This window comes from Cyprinodon variegatus, unplaced genomic scaffold, assembly GCF_000732505.1.
Source record: "Cyprinodon variegatus isolate N-32 unplaced genomic scaffold, C_variegatus-1.0 Scaffold115, whole genome shotgun sequence".
Lineage (NCBI taxonomy): Eukaryota > Metazoa > Chordata > Actinopteri > Cyprinodontiformes > Cyprinodontidae > Cyprinodon > Cyprinodon variegatus.
Window position 1 is genome coordinate 1,132,465 of NW_015150568.1, and position 14,528 is coordinate 1,146,992.

At 38.4% G+C, this 14,528-nt stretch overlaps 1 protein-coding gene across 1 annotated transcript in view; it reads left to right on the top strand.

The window, feature by feature from the left end:
- The window catches only part of LOC107085076 (low-density lipoprotein receptor-related protein 2-like), a 47,541-nt gene that overhangs the window by 19,397 nt on the left and 13,616 nt on the right, over positions 1-14,528 (top strand). Inside the window, exons 36-57 of the mRNA XM_015375221.1 lie at positions 991-1,041; positions 1,084-1,213; positions 2,272-2,508; positions 2,602-2,793; positions 2,922-3,394; positions 4,397-4,844; positions 4,937-5,102; positions 5,181-5,339; positions 5,422-5,711; positions 5,957-6,160; positions 6,251-6,493; positions 7,042-7,167; positions 7,251-7,370; positions 7,515-7,646; positions 9,265-9,466; positions 9,540-9,835; positions 10,888-11,404; positions 11,499-11,654; positions 11,778-11,948; positions 12,093-12,316; positions 12,397-12,574; positions 14,249-14,445. Coding sequence (XP_015230707.1) covers positions 991-1,041; positions 1,084-1,213; positions 2,272-2,508; positions 2,602-2,793; positions 2,922-3,394; positions 4,397-4,844; positions 4,937-5,102; positions 5,181-5,339; positions 5,422-5,711; positions 5,957-6,160; positions 6,251-6,493; positions 7,042-7,167; positions 7,251-7,370; positions 7,515-7,646; positions 9,265-9,466; positions 9,540-9,835; positions 10,888-11,404; positions 11,499-11,654; positions 11,778-11,948; positions 12,093-12,316; positions 12,397-12,574; positions 14,249-14,445 — 4,912 coding nt within the window. The remainder of the gene's footprint in view (positions 1-990; positions 1,042-1,083; positions 1,214-2,271; positions 2,509-2,601; positions 2,794-2,921; positions 3,395-4,396; positions 4,845-4,936; positions 5,103-5,180; positions 5,340-5,421; positions 5,712-5,956; positions 6,161-6,250; positions 6,494-7,041; positions 7,168-7,250; positions 7,371-7,514; positions 7,647-9,264; positions 9,467-9,539; positions 9,836-10,887; positions 11,405-11,498; positions 11,655-11,777; positions 11,949-12,092; positions 12,317-12,396; positions 12,575-14,248; positions 14,446-14,528) is intronic.

Sequence of the window (14,528 nt, forward strand, 5' to 3'; positions counted from 1 at the left end):
AATAAACCCTCTGAAAATATTGCAGTTCCTTCATATTTTCAGATTTGACGCTGGGACAGCCCTCAAAGCGTCAAAAGCGCTCCCCCTTAGCTGCCTTCTTTATGCATGTTTCCACTGATATTATGGCTGCTACTGGGGTTAAGTACACACACAATGTTTGGCTCTCTAGCCAATGGAATTACCTTTAAAACAAGGTTAAGGATGGCTAATTTGAATATTGCATACCAGATATACAGCCGTATATATATCTGATATATAGTGCGTAAACGGCACATAGACACCTTAGTGTCTGTGTACATTGCACACTGTTAAATAATTAGATGGAAAGTTTGAAAAAGGAAAAAAACATTTGCTTCAAAAATGTTTTGTGGCAATCAAAATGCTCCAGTGTGACTTTCGGGGTAAAATTGTTGTGTAAAAGCAATAAGCTCAATTTGGAATGATTTGGTATATTTGGAGAGGTTTGGAGATGCTGTTGACTCCAGAAGTTAAAAGTCCCATAGCTCTGGAACTGTTATACCTAGACGTAGGAAATGCTCTGCAGTTGCTGGTGGCATAATGCAAAATAAACGTAAAACAATGACACATGCCTATTTCCGAGCATGTTTTTTTTACTGCCAAAAAAGACCTATTATTTTCGAGAACAAAACTGCTGCAGTTTGGGCTGGGTTTTAGTAACACAATTTTCCTTTATATTCTAAGAAACTAGAGTGTGTTAGCTTTCAAATTATGTATCACACATGTCATTTGGGCTTACAGTTTGAAAAAAGTTAAGGATAATTTATATGCAGATGGTAAAAAGACAACATATATGGTTAAAATGGGATTTGTCATTAGTAAAACTGTTATGGGCATTTGTTTTAACACCTTATAATAATTTATAATTAAAACTCTGATTTTGTGATATATAGGAATTCTGATATCCAATCCTTGCTTTTTTGTGCTTTTTTGTTTTCTGTTTTGGTTTGTTTAATTCTTCACCATTTTTTGTTTGCCCAGATTGAATGTGGAACCATGGATGGAGTAACACGTATCACACTGGTTAGCGGACTGTCCAAACCATGGGGGCTTACAGTCTACCAGGACCACCTCTACTACACTGACCAGGACTATGAGGTCATTGAGAGGGTGGACAAGGAAAACGGAGCCAATATGGTGGTGATGCGTAGCAGCATATCTGGCCTGCAGGCTATAAAAGTCCACGCCAGAGACAGTATGTGTATATTTATATAAACTTATGTTTATAAAACATTATGCTTCCACTGATTTTTGAGGAAATCATAGATCAAATTTGTATCCAATTACAGATTTTCGGCTTTTGTAAAACTTCAACCTGACAGACCATTTTCGCCTGATTGTTATTTCTCTGTAAGGACCATGAGTAAATCGGAACAGCATTAAAAGTGTATACTCTAAATTAGATTTATAGCAATACCATAGCATATTGTATGTAGGGGATAGAATTCAGCAGAAAAAAAAGAAAAGATGTAATAGAGTTTAGGAATTACGAGAAATGTTTGTTTTTTTTTACTTTCTTTAGCATCTTATACATTAACATTAGTAGCATTTTTTAAATACATGTATGTTTGTGTACTCGTAAAAAATAAAGACCTGAACTCAAAATTTACAAAGCTTACTATAATCTCCAAATCCAAATAAAAAAGGCAATTGGAGGGGTGCTGCTGTAGCGTGGAGGTAGGTAGAGTGCATGACCTATATACCGGCTGTCGCAGATTTAAGTCCTGGCCTTGCTGACCTTTGCTCAATGTCTCTGACCTCTCTTCTAACCCACTTTCCTGTCTCCATACTCCATACAAAATTACAAAATAAAGGCCACTAGATCTTAAAAATATTCTTAAAAAAAAAAAGGCAATTGGAAGTAGTCAGTGTAGCCTTCATGTTATATGCTGGAAACCATGCTCTCTCTAGTAGTTTGCATTAACCATAGAAACATCACGGAAAACATTCATTTTAAATAACTTAATTCAGCTACCTGCATGATTCTCTTTCATTTTAAGAAATGAGAAACTCCAGTATGATTTATTTAGTAATCAGAAAAAGTCAGGTTTCTGACAAATCAACAGTAAGGAAGTATGACATGCTTTATTAATATGGTAACCTTTTTAAACATCTAGCTCCAATAAATATCAGGCAAATGTTGTCACTCGCCTTATGCTTATAGTTTTCTTATTAGCTTAGCTCCATTACATTTCTACAGCTGCAGCTCATCTAGTAACACCTATTTCTTTATCTCTGTTGCCTTTTCCTAAGACTCAGCAGGAACTACAAATGCCTGTAGCACCAACAATGGAGGATGTCCACACCTTTGTCTTCCTAAGCCTGGAAATCAGAAGACCTGCGCCTGCACCACGGGATTCCATCCCTCTCATGATGGTACCCTCTGTGAAGAGTTTGCATCGTTTGCTGTCGTTGCCACAGATAAGTATATCCGTGGCTTCCACATTAACAGCTCGGACCACTCTGAGGCAATGGTGCCCATTGGTCGATGTATGTTGATGATCCATTTTTTGCATTTTAGTTCTCAAGCTTGTTTTGTAATTTACCCCTAACAGCAGGTTGCATGTGGTCATTTCTTTACAGCTATTTATTCCACGAAGAGAAATCTGGACCTCCATATTCAATCTGGTTTTGTTTATTGGAGTGAACATGGCAGTTACTCGTCATACAGAGGCATCTATAGGGTCAAAACAGACGGAGGAAGTTACAGCCGCATCATCAATTCAGGCATTGGAGATGAAGGCATTCAGGGTTTGGCTGTAGATTGGGTTGCAGGTATGAGTCAATCTAAGCCTCTGAGAAATCTATGTATTGCCCTTCTTTAAAATATGTGTTGTGGAAGATTATTAAAATGTATTTTTGTCCCATCATACTTAAGATGTTCTTTTTTTTTCAACTCTAAGGCAATCTTTACTTTACCAATGCCTTTGAAAAGGAGACTTTCCTTGAGGTCCTGTGCATCAACACTACCTTCCGAATGGTTCTCCTCAAGAGTCTTGAGGACCGACCAATGGACTTGGCAGTCAGCCCTAAACTCCGCTACCTGTTCTGGACGGATGGTGGTCAATCACCCAAGATTGAGCGGGCCCTGCTGGATGGGAGAAATCGCACCGTTTTGGCATCTGAGAGCCTTGCATCACCTCGAGGCCTGACTGTTGATTATACCAATAACTTCCTCTACTGGACTGATGATGTTCTTGATATGATCTCCCGCATGACTGTGGAGGGCACAGATAGGCAGATCATCCGCTACGGAAGCCGTTACCCTTCTCCAACAGGATTGGCTATTTTTGGAAACTACATGCTGTGGGTAGATAATAAGCTTGAAAAGCTTTACCAGGCTAATAAGAACCCAGCCAATACTGACCAGCCAGAAGTAAGTAATGGAGTTTCATTTAATAGCCGCTGTTTGATTATCTGTAGGAGTTACTAAAAATATTTTTTGCAAAAAAAGAAACTAAAACTTTATAAAATTCAAAATCTAACATTTTTCGAAGAAAAAAACCTGAAGTAATAGTTTTTATCATCAGTAAAAATATCTGCCAAAAGTTAATCTTGAGTTTTATTGTAAGCCTAATTTTGACAAAATATGGAAAAAGGAAAAAAGTAGTGCTGTGGAACAATAATATGTTTATTGCCCACTCCAGTAGGGGGGGGTAAATATGTTATTTGATATTTGGACTGTCATATACAGTATTGTTTGTGAACAATCTCCCTATGGGCAGTATTAGATAAACAATCGAAAGTCCGAATCAAGCTCAAATCATGATCAAACAGCTAAATCCGCACATATATATATATATATATATATATATATATATATATATATATATATATATATATATATATATATATATATATATATATATTAATTTCAGCATAACCTGAATTCAAAATATGACTTTATTAAAAAAGAAACTTTCAGCTCCAAGTGAAACATCCATCCATTGTCCATCAAACTTTATACCAGCTGGGGTCGCGAGGGGTGCCAGAGCTCCAGCTGTCTACGGGTATAATTATCATAAACCATGATAATAATTTTGGACATTGGTTTCCAATGTCCAAAATTATTATCATGGTTTATGGCCCAACAGCAAGAAATCATAGAATCCTAGAAAAAGAGAGAATTTGTAAAATATAACAAAACAGGTCAGTCAGATTAGCGTAAAATAACATTAATAAGATAAAACACAGCATCGATTAAAGCATATTAAGGAAGTGAGAAACATTAACAGTGGCTAAGCATTTTTACCAGCTGAGATTGGTTGCATCAGACCTATTTATGCCATATACTAACCGTTGCATCTATTTAAGTACTGCTAAAATTATATGTTCTCTGTACTCACTTTTATTACATACCTGTTTCTAATGTCACCAGGTAATCCGGGACACCCTTGATGGAGTGATGGATGTTGCCGTCTTTGACTCTCATGTTCAGCCCACATCTGCCAATCAGGTCGGCTTCAACCCATGCCAGGAAGACAACGGACGCTGCCAGCAGCTCTGCTTTGCCATTCCAGATGAGGAGAAGCCTAAATGTGGCTGCGCTCATGGCTCCCTCCTTAGTAACGGAGTAACATGCGGTTACGGTCTGGATGACTTTTTAATTTTCACCACGGACTACACTGTGAATTCTCTAAGATTAGACCCAACAGATCACAGCCTTCCCTTTCCGACGGTGAATTATGGCTATGGTGTTGTGGCACTGGATTATGACTTTAAGCAGAAGCGAATTTTCTTTACCCGGTCAATGGGAATAGGTCGCAGTAGGATTGGCTATGTCACCACAACCTCCATCACCAGCCCTCCTGTATATTTGGCCTCCGGTGAGCTTACTGCTAAGCCTTGGCTTGAATCAATTTTTTGTTGTTGATGTTTGTTTGTTTTTTATATACTCTTTTCTGCACTTACTCCTCAGACCTGGATGATCCAGATGGCCTGGCTTATGATTGGATCCATAACCGTCTCTTTTTCACTGACTACTATAAACGTAATGTCCAATCCATTGGATTGGATGGGCAGAACCGCTCAGTGATTGCTCATGCAAACCGCCCCAGAGGCATCATTGTTGATCCATGCTACGGGTACAAACTGCAAAATGTTCTATTATTTAAACTCATTTAACTGTATTTATAGAGCACATTATTTATTTTTTCATGCAGTTACTTGTATTGGACCGACTGGGGCTCTCCTGCTAAAATTGAGAGGGCAACACTGGGAGGGAACTTCCGTACCCCCATTATTAATGACAGTCTGACAACACCAAATGGCCTTTCTATCGACTATGAGGAGAGGATGCTTTACTGGGCAGATGCATCACTGTAAGTCTAAAATGTTCTAGAGTCATAAATAGTAAAATTTCTCTAATTTCTTCATTCATGTTTTGCCAATGCACCCCCAAAGGGACAAAATTGAACGAGCCACCCTGACCGGCCAGAACCGACAGGTGATCTTGCAGGGAGTCAAGTACCCGTTTTCCATGACCGTGTTCAAGCAGGACATATTCTGGACAGACTGGACTGACCGGGCAGTGTTTAGGGCGGGAAAAGATGACGGCTCTGGTGTTACAGTGCTAGCCCAGGACATGCAGTATCGACCCAATGACATCCACGTCTATTCAGGTTCTAAGCAGGAGGAGTGCTCCAGCTTCTGTCAGCAGTTTAATGGTGGTTGTAGTCACATCTGTGTTTCAGGTGAGATCTGATTGTTCAGTTGCATTAAAAATTCTTCAGTAAAGAATAACCTTTGTTTTACTTTTCTTGGTCTGCAAAAATATTCAATAATAGACAAGATGTATTATCAAAGAAATGTAACTCAAGTGCAACCATGATGTTTTTATTAAGCATTATATTCTAAGTGTGAGGGAATTTTAATTAAGAGCTTTAGAAACTATTTGCTCTGGTTTTATCACTCACTGTTTTACTGCTTGTTCCTACAGGTCCAGTGGGCCCAGAATGCCAGTGTCCTCATGATGGAAATTGGTACCTTGCAAATAATGGCAAAGACTGCATCGAAGACACAGGGAAACGCTGTCAACCTGAACAGTTCACCTGTCTGAATGGTAACTGTATTTCAGCACGGTGGAAATGTGACGGCTTTAACGACTGCCAGGACAACTCTGATGAGTTGGAGAGAGTGTGTGGTAAGAAGTTGAAAAATAACTTTTTGGGATACATTTTTTTTTAATTAAAAAAGCAAAAGTAAGACTGTAATCTCTTTTTGCACTTCCCAGCTTACCACACTTGCTCATCCCTGGACTTCACCTGTGATAACGGTCGTTGCGTCCCGATGAGCTACGTTTGTGACTACACCAACGACTGCGGTGACAACAGTGATGAGCGGGATTGTGCCTTCCCCACGTGTAACCCGGCCACGGAGTTCACCTGTTCCAACGGACGCTGCATCAACTCAGATTTCGTCTGCGATGGCCACAACGACTGTCGAGACAACACTACATCTGATGAAATCAACTGCCGTGAGTGACAACAGGGAGAGGTTGATTCGTGGGGCAGTAAGCACTGATTTACATGAGGGCTACACAGTCTAACAGGTCTGGAAAATGTCTCTTCTTCAACAAGCTTAGCTTCATTGTAAATCTATTAACCCTTTAACTGCCCAGTCATCCTCCAACCTGCATTTCACTGGGCAAATGGTCAACCCTTTGGTTGACCAGGCAGGGTTAATTTGGAAAAAAAAAAGTGCTGGCCAGTCGGTGTGCATTTTTGATAACTTTAAAGGACAAGACGCACATACAATTTTAAAAGTTTCAGCCTTCGATCCATCCATCTAGTTTTTCATTTCTGCTAATTTGTCCCTGGAAAACTATTAGAGTTTAAATGGCAAAATGTTTACCAACTCTTCACATAAAAATCTCATATCCCAGGAATAAACTATACTAATTACAATCTGGTCCTTCTTGGTAACTAAATAAACATTTCAGAATAGATAGAAGAATATTATTCATTATACACATCTTTGTGGTATAGAAACACTGTTCTGATGGTATGTTCCATCCTTTTATAGCTGACCGTGAATGTCCAGCTGGTCAGATCAAGTGTGAGCGCAACAATATCTGCATCTACCCTGAGAACCTGTGTGATGGCTTCAACAACTGCGGCGATAACAGCGATGAGAATCCTCTCTTTTGCGGTAATAGATAAATAGAAGATTGGATCTTTAGAAGGTTATTCTATCTTGGCTTAATTTCTTGTCTTTATGTATCTCACCTGCAGCTGATCGCACATGTGCTGCCAATCAGTTCCAGTGTGACCAAGGAAAGTGTATTCCTGAGTCATGGGTCTGTGACTCCATTGCTGACTGCAATGACAAGACGGATGAACCTCCCTCTTGTGGTAAACCTCTAATTTAGCTTCAAATCTATAATTTTCATAAGTAAAGGCTCTGAAGTACTTTCTTGTATGTATGCATATATATATATATATATATATAAATATTAAGTTTTTAGGTTCCATTGAAATACATTCTTCTTTCTGCAGAGGACATAGTCAGAACATGTGGCCCAGACCAGTTCACATGTACCAATGGGAACTGTGTCATGCAATCAGTGGTTTGTGATGGAAACAATGACTGCTGGGACAACAGCGATGAGGCCCCAGAACTTCAGTGTGGTAAGAAAGATTTTATATTGTGGCATAACAACCCAAAACAGTTCATAATTATAAACCCAAAATTTTTCAAACGTTTTTTACAATAAAGGATCTAAAATGAATGAATATTCACTGATTAGGTGACTTCAAAAAGTGTTTGGCTGCAGATTCTTTTATTTTCAGGTTTCCAGGAAGAATACAGAATTACTCTTAAGATTTCCAGTCCAATCCAATTTTATTTATATACAGCTTTAAAAAAACAACAGGACCAAAGTGATGCTAAAAAAACAGAGATATAAACACCACAAAATGCACTAAGATTGATTAAAAACAATTATTTAAATAGGTAAAAACAACACAGAACATATGGCTGCATGGTGCCGGAGTGGGTAGCACTGTTGCCTTGCAGCAAGAGAGTCCTGGGTTCGATTCCTGGACCGGGGTCTTTCTGCATGGAGTTTGTATGTTCTCCTTGTGAATGCATGGGTGCTCTCTGGGTACTCCGGCTTCCTCCCACAGTTCAGAAACATGACTGTTAGGTTATTGGCTTCTCTAAATTGTCCGTAGGCGAGTACGTGTGTTCATGGTTGTGTGTTATTGTGTTGCCCCTGCGACAGACTGGCGATCTGTCCGGGTGTACCCCGCCTCTTGCCCCACCACAACCCTGACAAGGACTAAGCGGGAGAAAATAGAATATAGAAAATAAAAGAAATAAAACCTAAAATCAACCAATACCAACATCCTTTTGATTATTTAAAGCCAGAGAGAAAGGATGAGACATCAAAAAAGGTTTTAAAATGGTCAAAGAGGAAGCCTGATTTAAATTTGTAAATCCTGAAACAAATAATATCTTGCTTTACTTCAGAAAATTTTATGTAAGTACTTTTGTTTGGTCTATCACTGGAGTGATGACTCCAGTCCTGATGAGTTGGAGTCCTGAATGTTCAAAACCTTCCTCCTTCAACATAACTGAATTAAAGGCTGAAATCCCTGCTCAGTGTGTCAAAAATGTCTGTATGTGCATTATGTGTTCTGATTAATCATTAGATTTGGGTCTGTAATACAGATTTACAAATACATATTTTTAACGCCAATACTGATTATTTTGACATGAGTTAAAACTAAATCCCTGATATGTGCTGCTGATATTTTTTGGCTGATTCTTGGAGATTTCAGATTTTCTTCTCCCATATGACGTAATGATAGCAAATGTTGCAAATGTCTCAAGTATAAAAAGAATAAATATATTACAAATCAAACAAAGCATTATTTTTCACTTGCTGTTGAATCAGGAAAAACATGCATGATACCAATACAAGTAAAAAACACAAATATCAGGGTAAAAAACTAAACGGCCGGCCGATGCATCAGCCTATATGGTCTGTAAATGTGGAAAAGATCAAGAAAACCTAGAACAACATTCTGCAGTACTGGAGCCGGACCTCCCCGCTATATCACATAAAATCTCAATTAAATACACAGAAGTGTGGTTACTGTGACAAAATAAAAAAATAAAATGCAGGAATAATTATCAGGGAAGTGAAATCTTTCATCAAGAGTTCCTGAAACACACATTTTACTGTCTGACTATTCATGGTACCATTTCAAACAGTTAAAACTTTTTTTCCATCTCTTCTAGGCGATCGCACCTGCAGTACCAACCAGTTCACCTGTCCAACCTGGTACCCAGGCCACCCGCGTTGTTTGCCATTGAACTTTGTGTGCGATGGGGAGAAAGATTGCGCCAATGCAGCTGATGAGCTCCAGAACTGCCCCAACCGAACCTGCCATATGGATGAGTTTGCATGTGCCAACGGGCTCTGCATCCTTATCCCATACCAGTGAGTGCGAAACATTTTGTTACAGCGTAACTGCTGACCTTTATTAACAGTAACTGAATGTAATTTCCTCCAGCTGTGACCGTGTGAACGACTGCGGAGATGGCAGCGATGAGCTGAACTGTATATATGACACCTGCAGCAGCAGTCAGTTTACCTGTGGTAACGGAGCCTGTATCTATGCCTCTTACATTTGTGACGGAGAGAACGACTGTCTGGACGGTTCGGATGAGGCTGACAGCCTGTGCTTCACGCCGCAGCCAACCTGCTCACCCCAAGAGTTCATGTGTAACTCAGGAGAGTGTATTGATCTCCATAAGGTGTGCAATACTCAGAAGGACTGCGAGGACAACAGCGATGAAAAAGGCTGTGGTGAGAGAATTTAGCTCAAGAACCTTTTGAATTTTGTTTTGGATTTGCTTCAGTGATGACAAACTAAAAGGTGTCACGCAAGAAGGATATTTCTAAAGTGAACCATCATGAGCGGATTAATCACAATATAGATAGATATTTGAACCCTGAGTTTTCATTAGTTTGATTTTCTCATTCGTATGCAGTTGCCTTAATTCCCTAGACAAAATAATGTTTGCCAATATTTTTAAAAACAAAAAAAATATCAATCCAAAAATGGGAATTTCAAAGAGGAAAGGTAAAAAAATGAAGAAAAAAAAGACTACTCAATCAATAAAGAGTGTTAGAGTATTTTACTGTGCATGAAAAAGTTTAGCCAATATTTCTATATTTGCTAATCAGATTTTTTTTTTCAAATTTTTGTCTCTAGAAGTTTTTTTTTTTTTTCCATAGAATCCTTTTTTTCCAACAGACTTTATTTATCCCAAACTTTAGTGGGAGACTAAGTTTACAAAATTCATTCCTTTCAAATCCTGTTTTACCCGTTACAATTCTGGAGGCTGGGGTTCCTTGGAAGTGTGTTGTTAAGACGCATTTATATTGGTCTGTACTTGGACCAATAGATTTCCTCACTCCACCCTGAAAAAATTTTCTTTGGAAATTTTTTTTTTAAAAGTGTCTGAAAAAATGCAATCTTAAAAAAGCAAACTGTACAAATAGAGGTTGAAAGTTCGTATACACATTATATATTACTCTCAAAACCTGATTTTTTATTTACAAAATTTTTCAAAGTTAATTTTGAAATTATTTATCTTTAAATTTCAATTTTTGACAAAAATACATGTTAAAAGTTAAAAATTACCAAAGCTCAACTAAGTGTTTTAAGTTATTAAGGCTAATGTTGATTTACAAAAGCAAGCATTTTTAAACCCAGAAACACATATGACATATTTATACAAGATTCAGTGAAACTGCTATTATTTATATTTTACATTACAGTTACCTGAACTTTTAGAATTATTTTTGCATTTATTACTTTTTTTAATAAAATGTATTTATCTCCCTCTGCTTAGGAATCAATGAGTGTCTCAACCCACAAGTCCACAAGTGCGCTCAGATCTGCACAGACACCCTCACTAGCTATTACTGCTCCTGCAACCCAGGCTACAGTCTTATGCCCGATGGTAAAGCCTGCGAGGACCTCAACGAGTGCATCAGCACACCGGCCGTGTGCAGTCAGATCTGTGAGAACACTGCTGGGTCGTATCACTGTAAATGTGCTCCAGGTTACATCCGAGAACCAGACGGACGGACCTGCCGCCAGAACAGCGGCATCCCCTCATACATATTATACAGCAATCGCTACTACGTCCGTTATTTGTACGTCGATGGTTCAAAATCTGGTGTAGCAGTGCAGGGCCTGTCCAATGCGATTGGAGTAGATTATGATGACTATGAAAAATGGATTTATTGGCTTGATGTGGGAGCAGGGAAGATTGAGAGACTGCATTTTGATGGCACCAAGAGGGAGACGCTTCTGGATCACGATATTAGTGGAGCTGAAGGCCTGGCGGTGGACTGGGTGGGAAGGTGGGTGATAAGGAAGCACTAAGATTAAAAAAAGGAGCTTATCTTTAAATGCTGGGAATAGAATTAAGTAATTAGAATCTTTATTTTCCCACAGGAAGCTGTACTGGGTGGATAGTTATTACAGCTCAATTCATGTGATGGAGTTGGATGGTCGCTACCAAAAGAAACTAGTGACTGGAGAGTTTAAAAATGGCAATGACACTTATTTCATCAGCCGACCCCGTGCAGTAGCCGTCAACCCCAAATATGGGTAATAGCATGATTTTAAAAAGTACTTCTGCTGTATGTTTTCTTTTTGTGTCTTTCTATGAATATCAATCAAAACATCCTCTGTATCACGTTTTTCCTTTTTTTTCCTCCTCTCTTCTCTTAGATGGCTGTATTGGACAGACTTGGGTGACAAAGCTTATATTGGCAGAGTTGGCATGGATGGAACAAACATCAGCGCCATTATTACGACCAAGCTGGCGTGGCCCAATGCTCTGACCATCGACTACACCACCAACAAAATCTTCTTTGCTGATTCCCATCTTAACTTTTTGGAGTAAGTTACTAGAATCGGAAAAAAGAGAAAGCCTTTAAGATGATTCAATACAAGACACCGTAGATTATTTCCCACTATTTTATCTTATGAGAATTTCTACTATACATTGTCTCTGATTCTGTTTCAATCTTCCTAATATCAAAGCTTTGCAGACATGGATGGCCAGAACCGGCACCGGGCCATTGCTGGAACGCTTCCCCATGTGTTTGGTGCTTCTCTGTTCGAAGACTGGATCTACTGGACAGACTGGAACACTCACACTGTAGAGAGAGCCCATAAGTATACTGGCGAGCAACGCACCATCATGGGAAACAACACCCATCGGCCTTATGACATCAAAGTCCACCACCCATACAGACAGCCTAGAAGTACATAAATCTGTACATGCTTCTATATTCAGTGTCTGAACAAAATTGCAACAAAAATGTATTTTGGATGACTTTCCCAGGTGAGAACCCCTGCTCTTCACATCACCTTACCTGCAGCCATCTGTGTCTGATCGCACCTGGAGGTGAGGGGGCTACCTGCGAGTGTCCAGATCATTTCATCGCCCTGGCTGTGGGATTTAAGATCCAGTGTGTGGCAGACTGCTCCAGCACCCAGTTCCGCTGTGGAGACAATGAGAAGTTAGTCTGATAGAAAACACTCTTTAATATCTGCAATGTAGTACACTTTAATGTAAAAGTCAATCATCCTGTATATAAGCCATCCTGATTGTACATATGTCAGCTCAAATCTCTGTGTTACTCCCTTGTATTTTTTTTATTATTTTTTTTTTATTTCTTATTTTTATTCTTTTTATTTCTTTTTATTTTGTTTTTATTCCTAATGCACCTTTTCCTCCTTGTTTTCACCTTCTTTAATTACTAGGCCAATATGTGACCAGTGAATTTCTCCGCTGTGAGAACAATAAAACTAATCATCTAATCTAATCTAATCTAATCCCTGATTACACATTAGTGGCATTTTTTCAATCACTATTATTTTATTTTCTAGTATCCCTGAGATGTTTTTTCTGAACTTTAAAACTAAAAAGTAATTTAATGACATAGAGGAAAAGATACCACAGATCTAAGAGTGCCACAGTTTAATAGAAAGATAATTTTGTAATAATTAGACACAATTTGAGATAAGTGAATAAGGAAAAATGTATTTATATTTAACATAATCCCTAAAATAAAATTAACAATGTTAAAAATTTTAAATCTAGTATCCATTATATATTCAAAACACATGTGATTTTTTTTGGTATCATTTAAAGAATTCTTGTGTTGCAACATATTTATTTATTTCACATTTTGGCCTTATACATAAAAGTCAGTAAATTGATTAGTCAGCCATTGACTGGCTGTACCAGCCAACCAATGAAATGCTGAGCTCCGTTTAATGGTCCATTTAGATAATTTCATGATGTACTTTGCTTTGGAAATAGGAAGTAAATAAATACTTAAATAATAGTGGGCTGCATAGTGGTGCATTTTGTAGCTCTGTAGCCTTGCAGCAAGAAGTTTCTGGGTTCGACTCATAGCCCAGGGCCTTTCTGCATGAAGTTTGCAGATTCTCCCAGTGGGTTTTTCCTGTTATTCCAGCTTCCTCCCACAGTCCAAAAACATCTTATAAAATTAAGTTTCAAATAATAATTAAAACATTTGATTAATCAGTTCTATAGTTATTGATAGTTATTTTCACATATGAAACTCTTTACATTACATAACAGATTTGTGATGATGTAACTAAAAACCTCCCTGTAGTAAATCTATCACACTTTTGCCAAAACTGTCATATTTAGATATTTGATTGAACTGAATTTATTCATTAGCATGAATGGTTCTAAACAGGGACCTGTGCCCCTGCAGAATTAGTCCCTTTTATGGCCCCTGCACCGAAGTCATAATACAAGATAAATATATAATAAATAACTAATAATATGTGGTGGAACAGAAACCACAGCTAATAGTTCACTCGGACCAATTTGATTTTTCATAATTACAGTTTTATTTATCAAGAATTAAAAAATTAAGTTATTGCACTTTTAGCTTCATTCATACTGAAGAAGGATAACGGTTTTAATTGCTAGAGCGGAGGTTTCCCGGGCTTCAAGTGGCTTTTTGGTACACTTTCTATATTAGTGAACATTCAGCCCTGTTTGATGTTTCATTCTTTTTTCTGTGCCTCCATGATATACCATTGGTCCCACCCTAGCTCCCCTGGTTGATTTGGTCTAGAGCTGCTACTGTTCAGAAAGAATAGTTTTAAATTCATCTTTAAAAAGATCATTTTGTGTGTTTTTCTGTTGATAGATGTGTACCTATATGGTGGAAGTGTGACGGTCAGTCGGACTGTGGCGACGGCTCAGATGAACCTCAGACCTGTCCACCTCGATACTGCCCAATTGGCCAGTTCCAGTGTCAGGATGGTAACTGTACCTTCCCCGGTGTCATCTGCAACGGCTACCAAGACTGTCCTGACGGCTCAGATGAGGATGCTGCTCTCTGCAGTATGGCCATTTTACAACTGTTAAAGTTGAATGCATCATCTAGTTTGGGATTATTCATAGAACTTGGTTTACCTTTTGTGTTT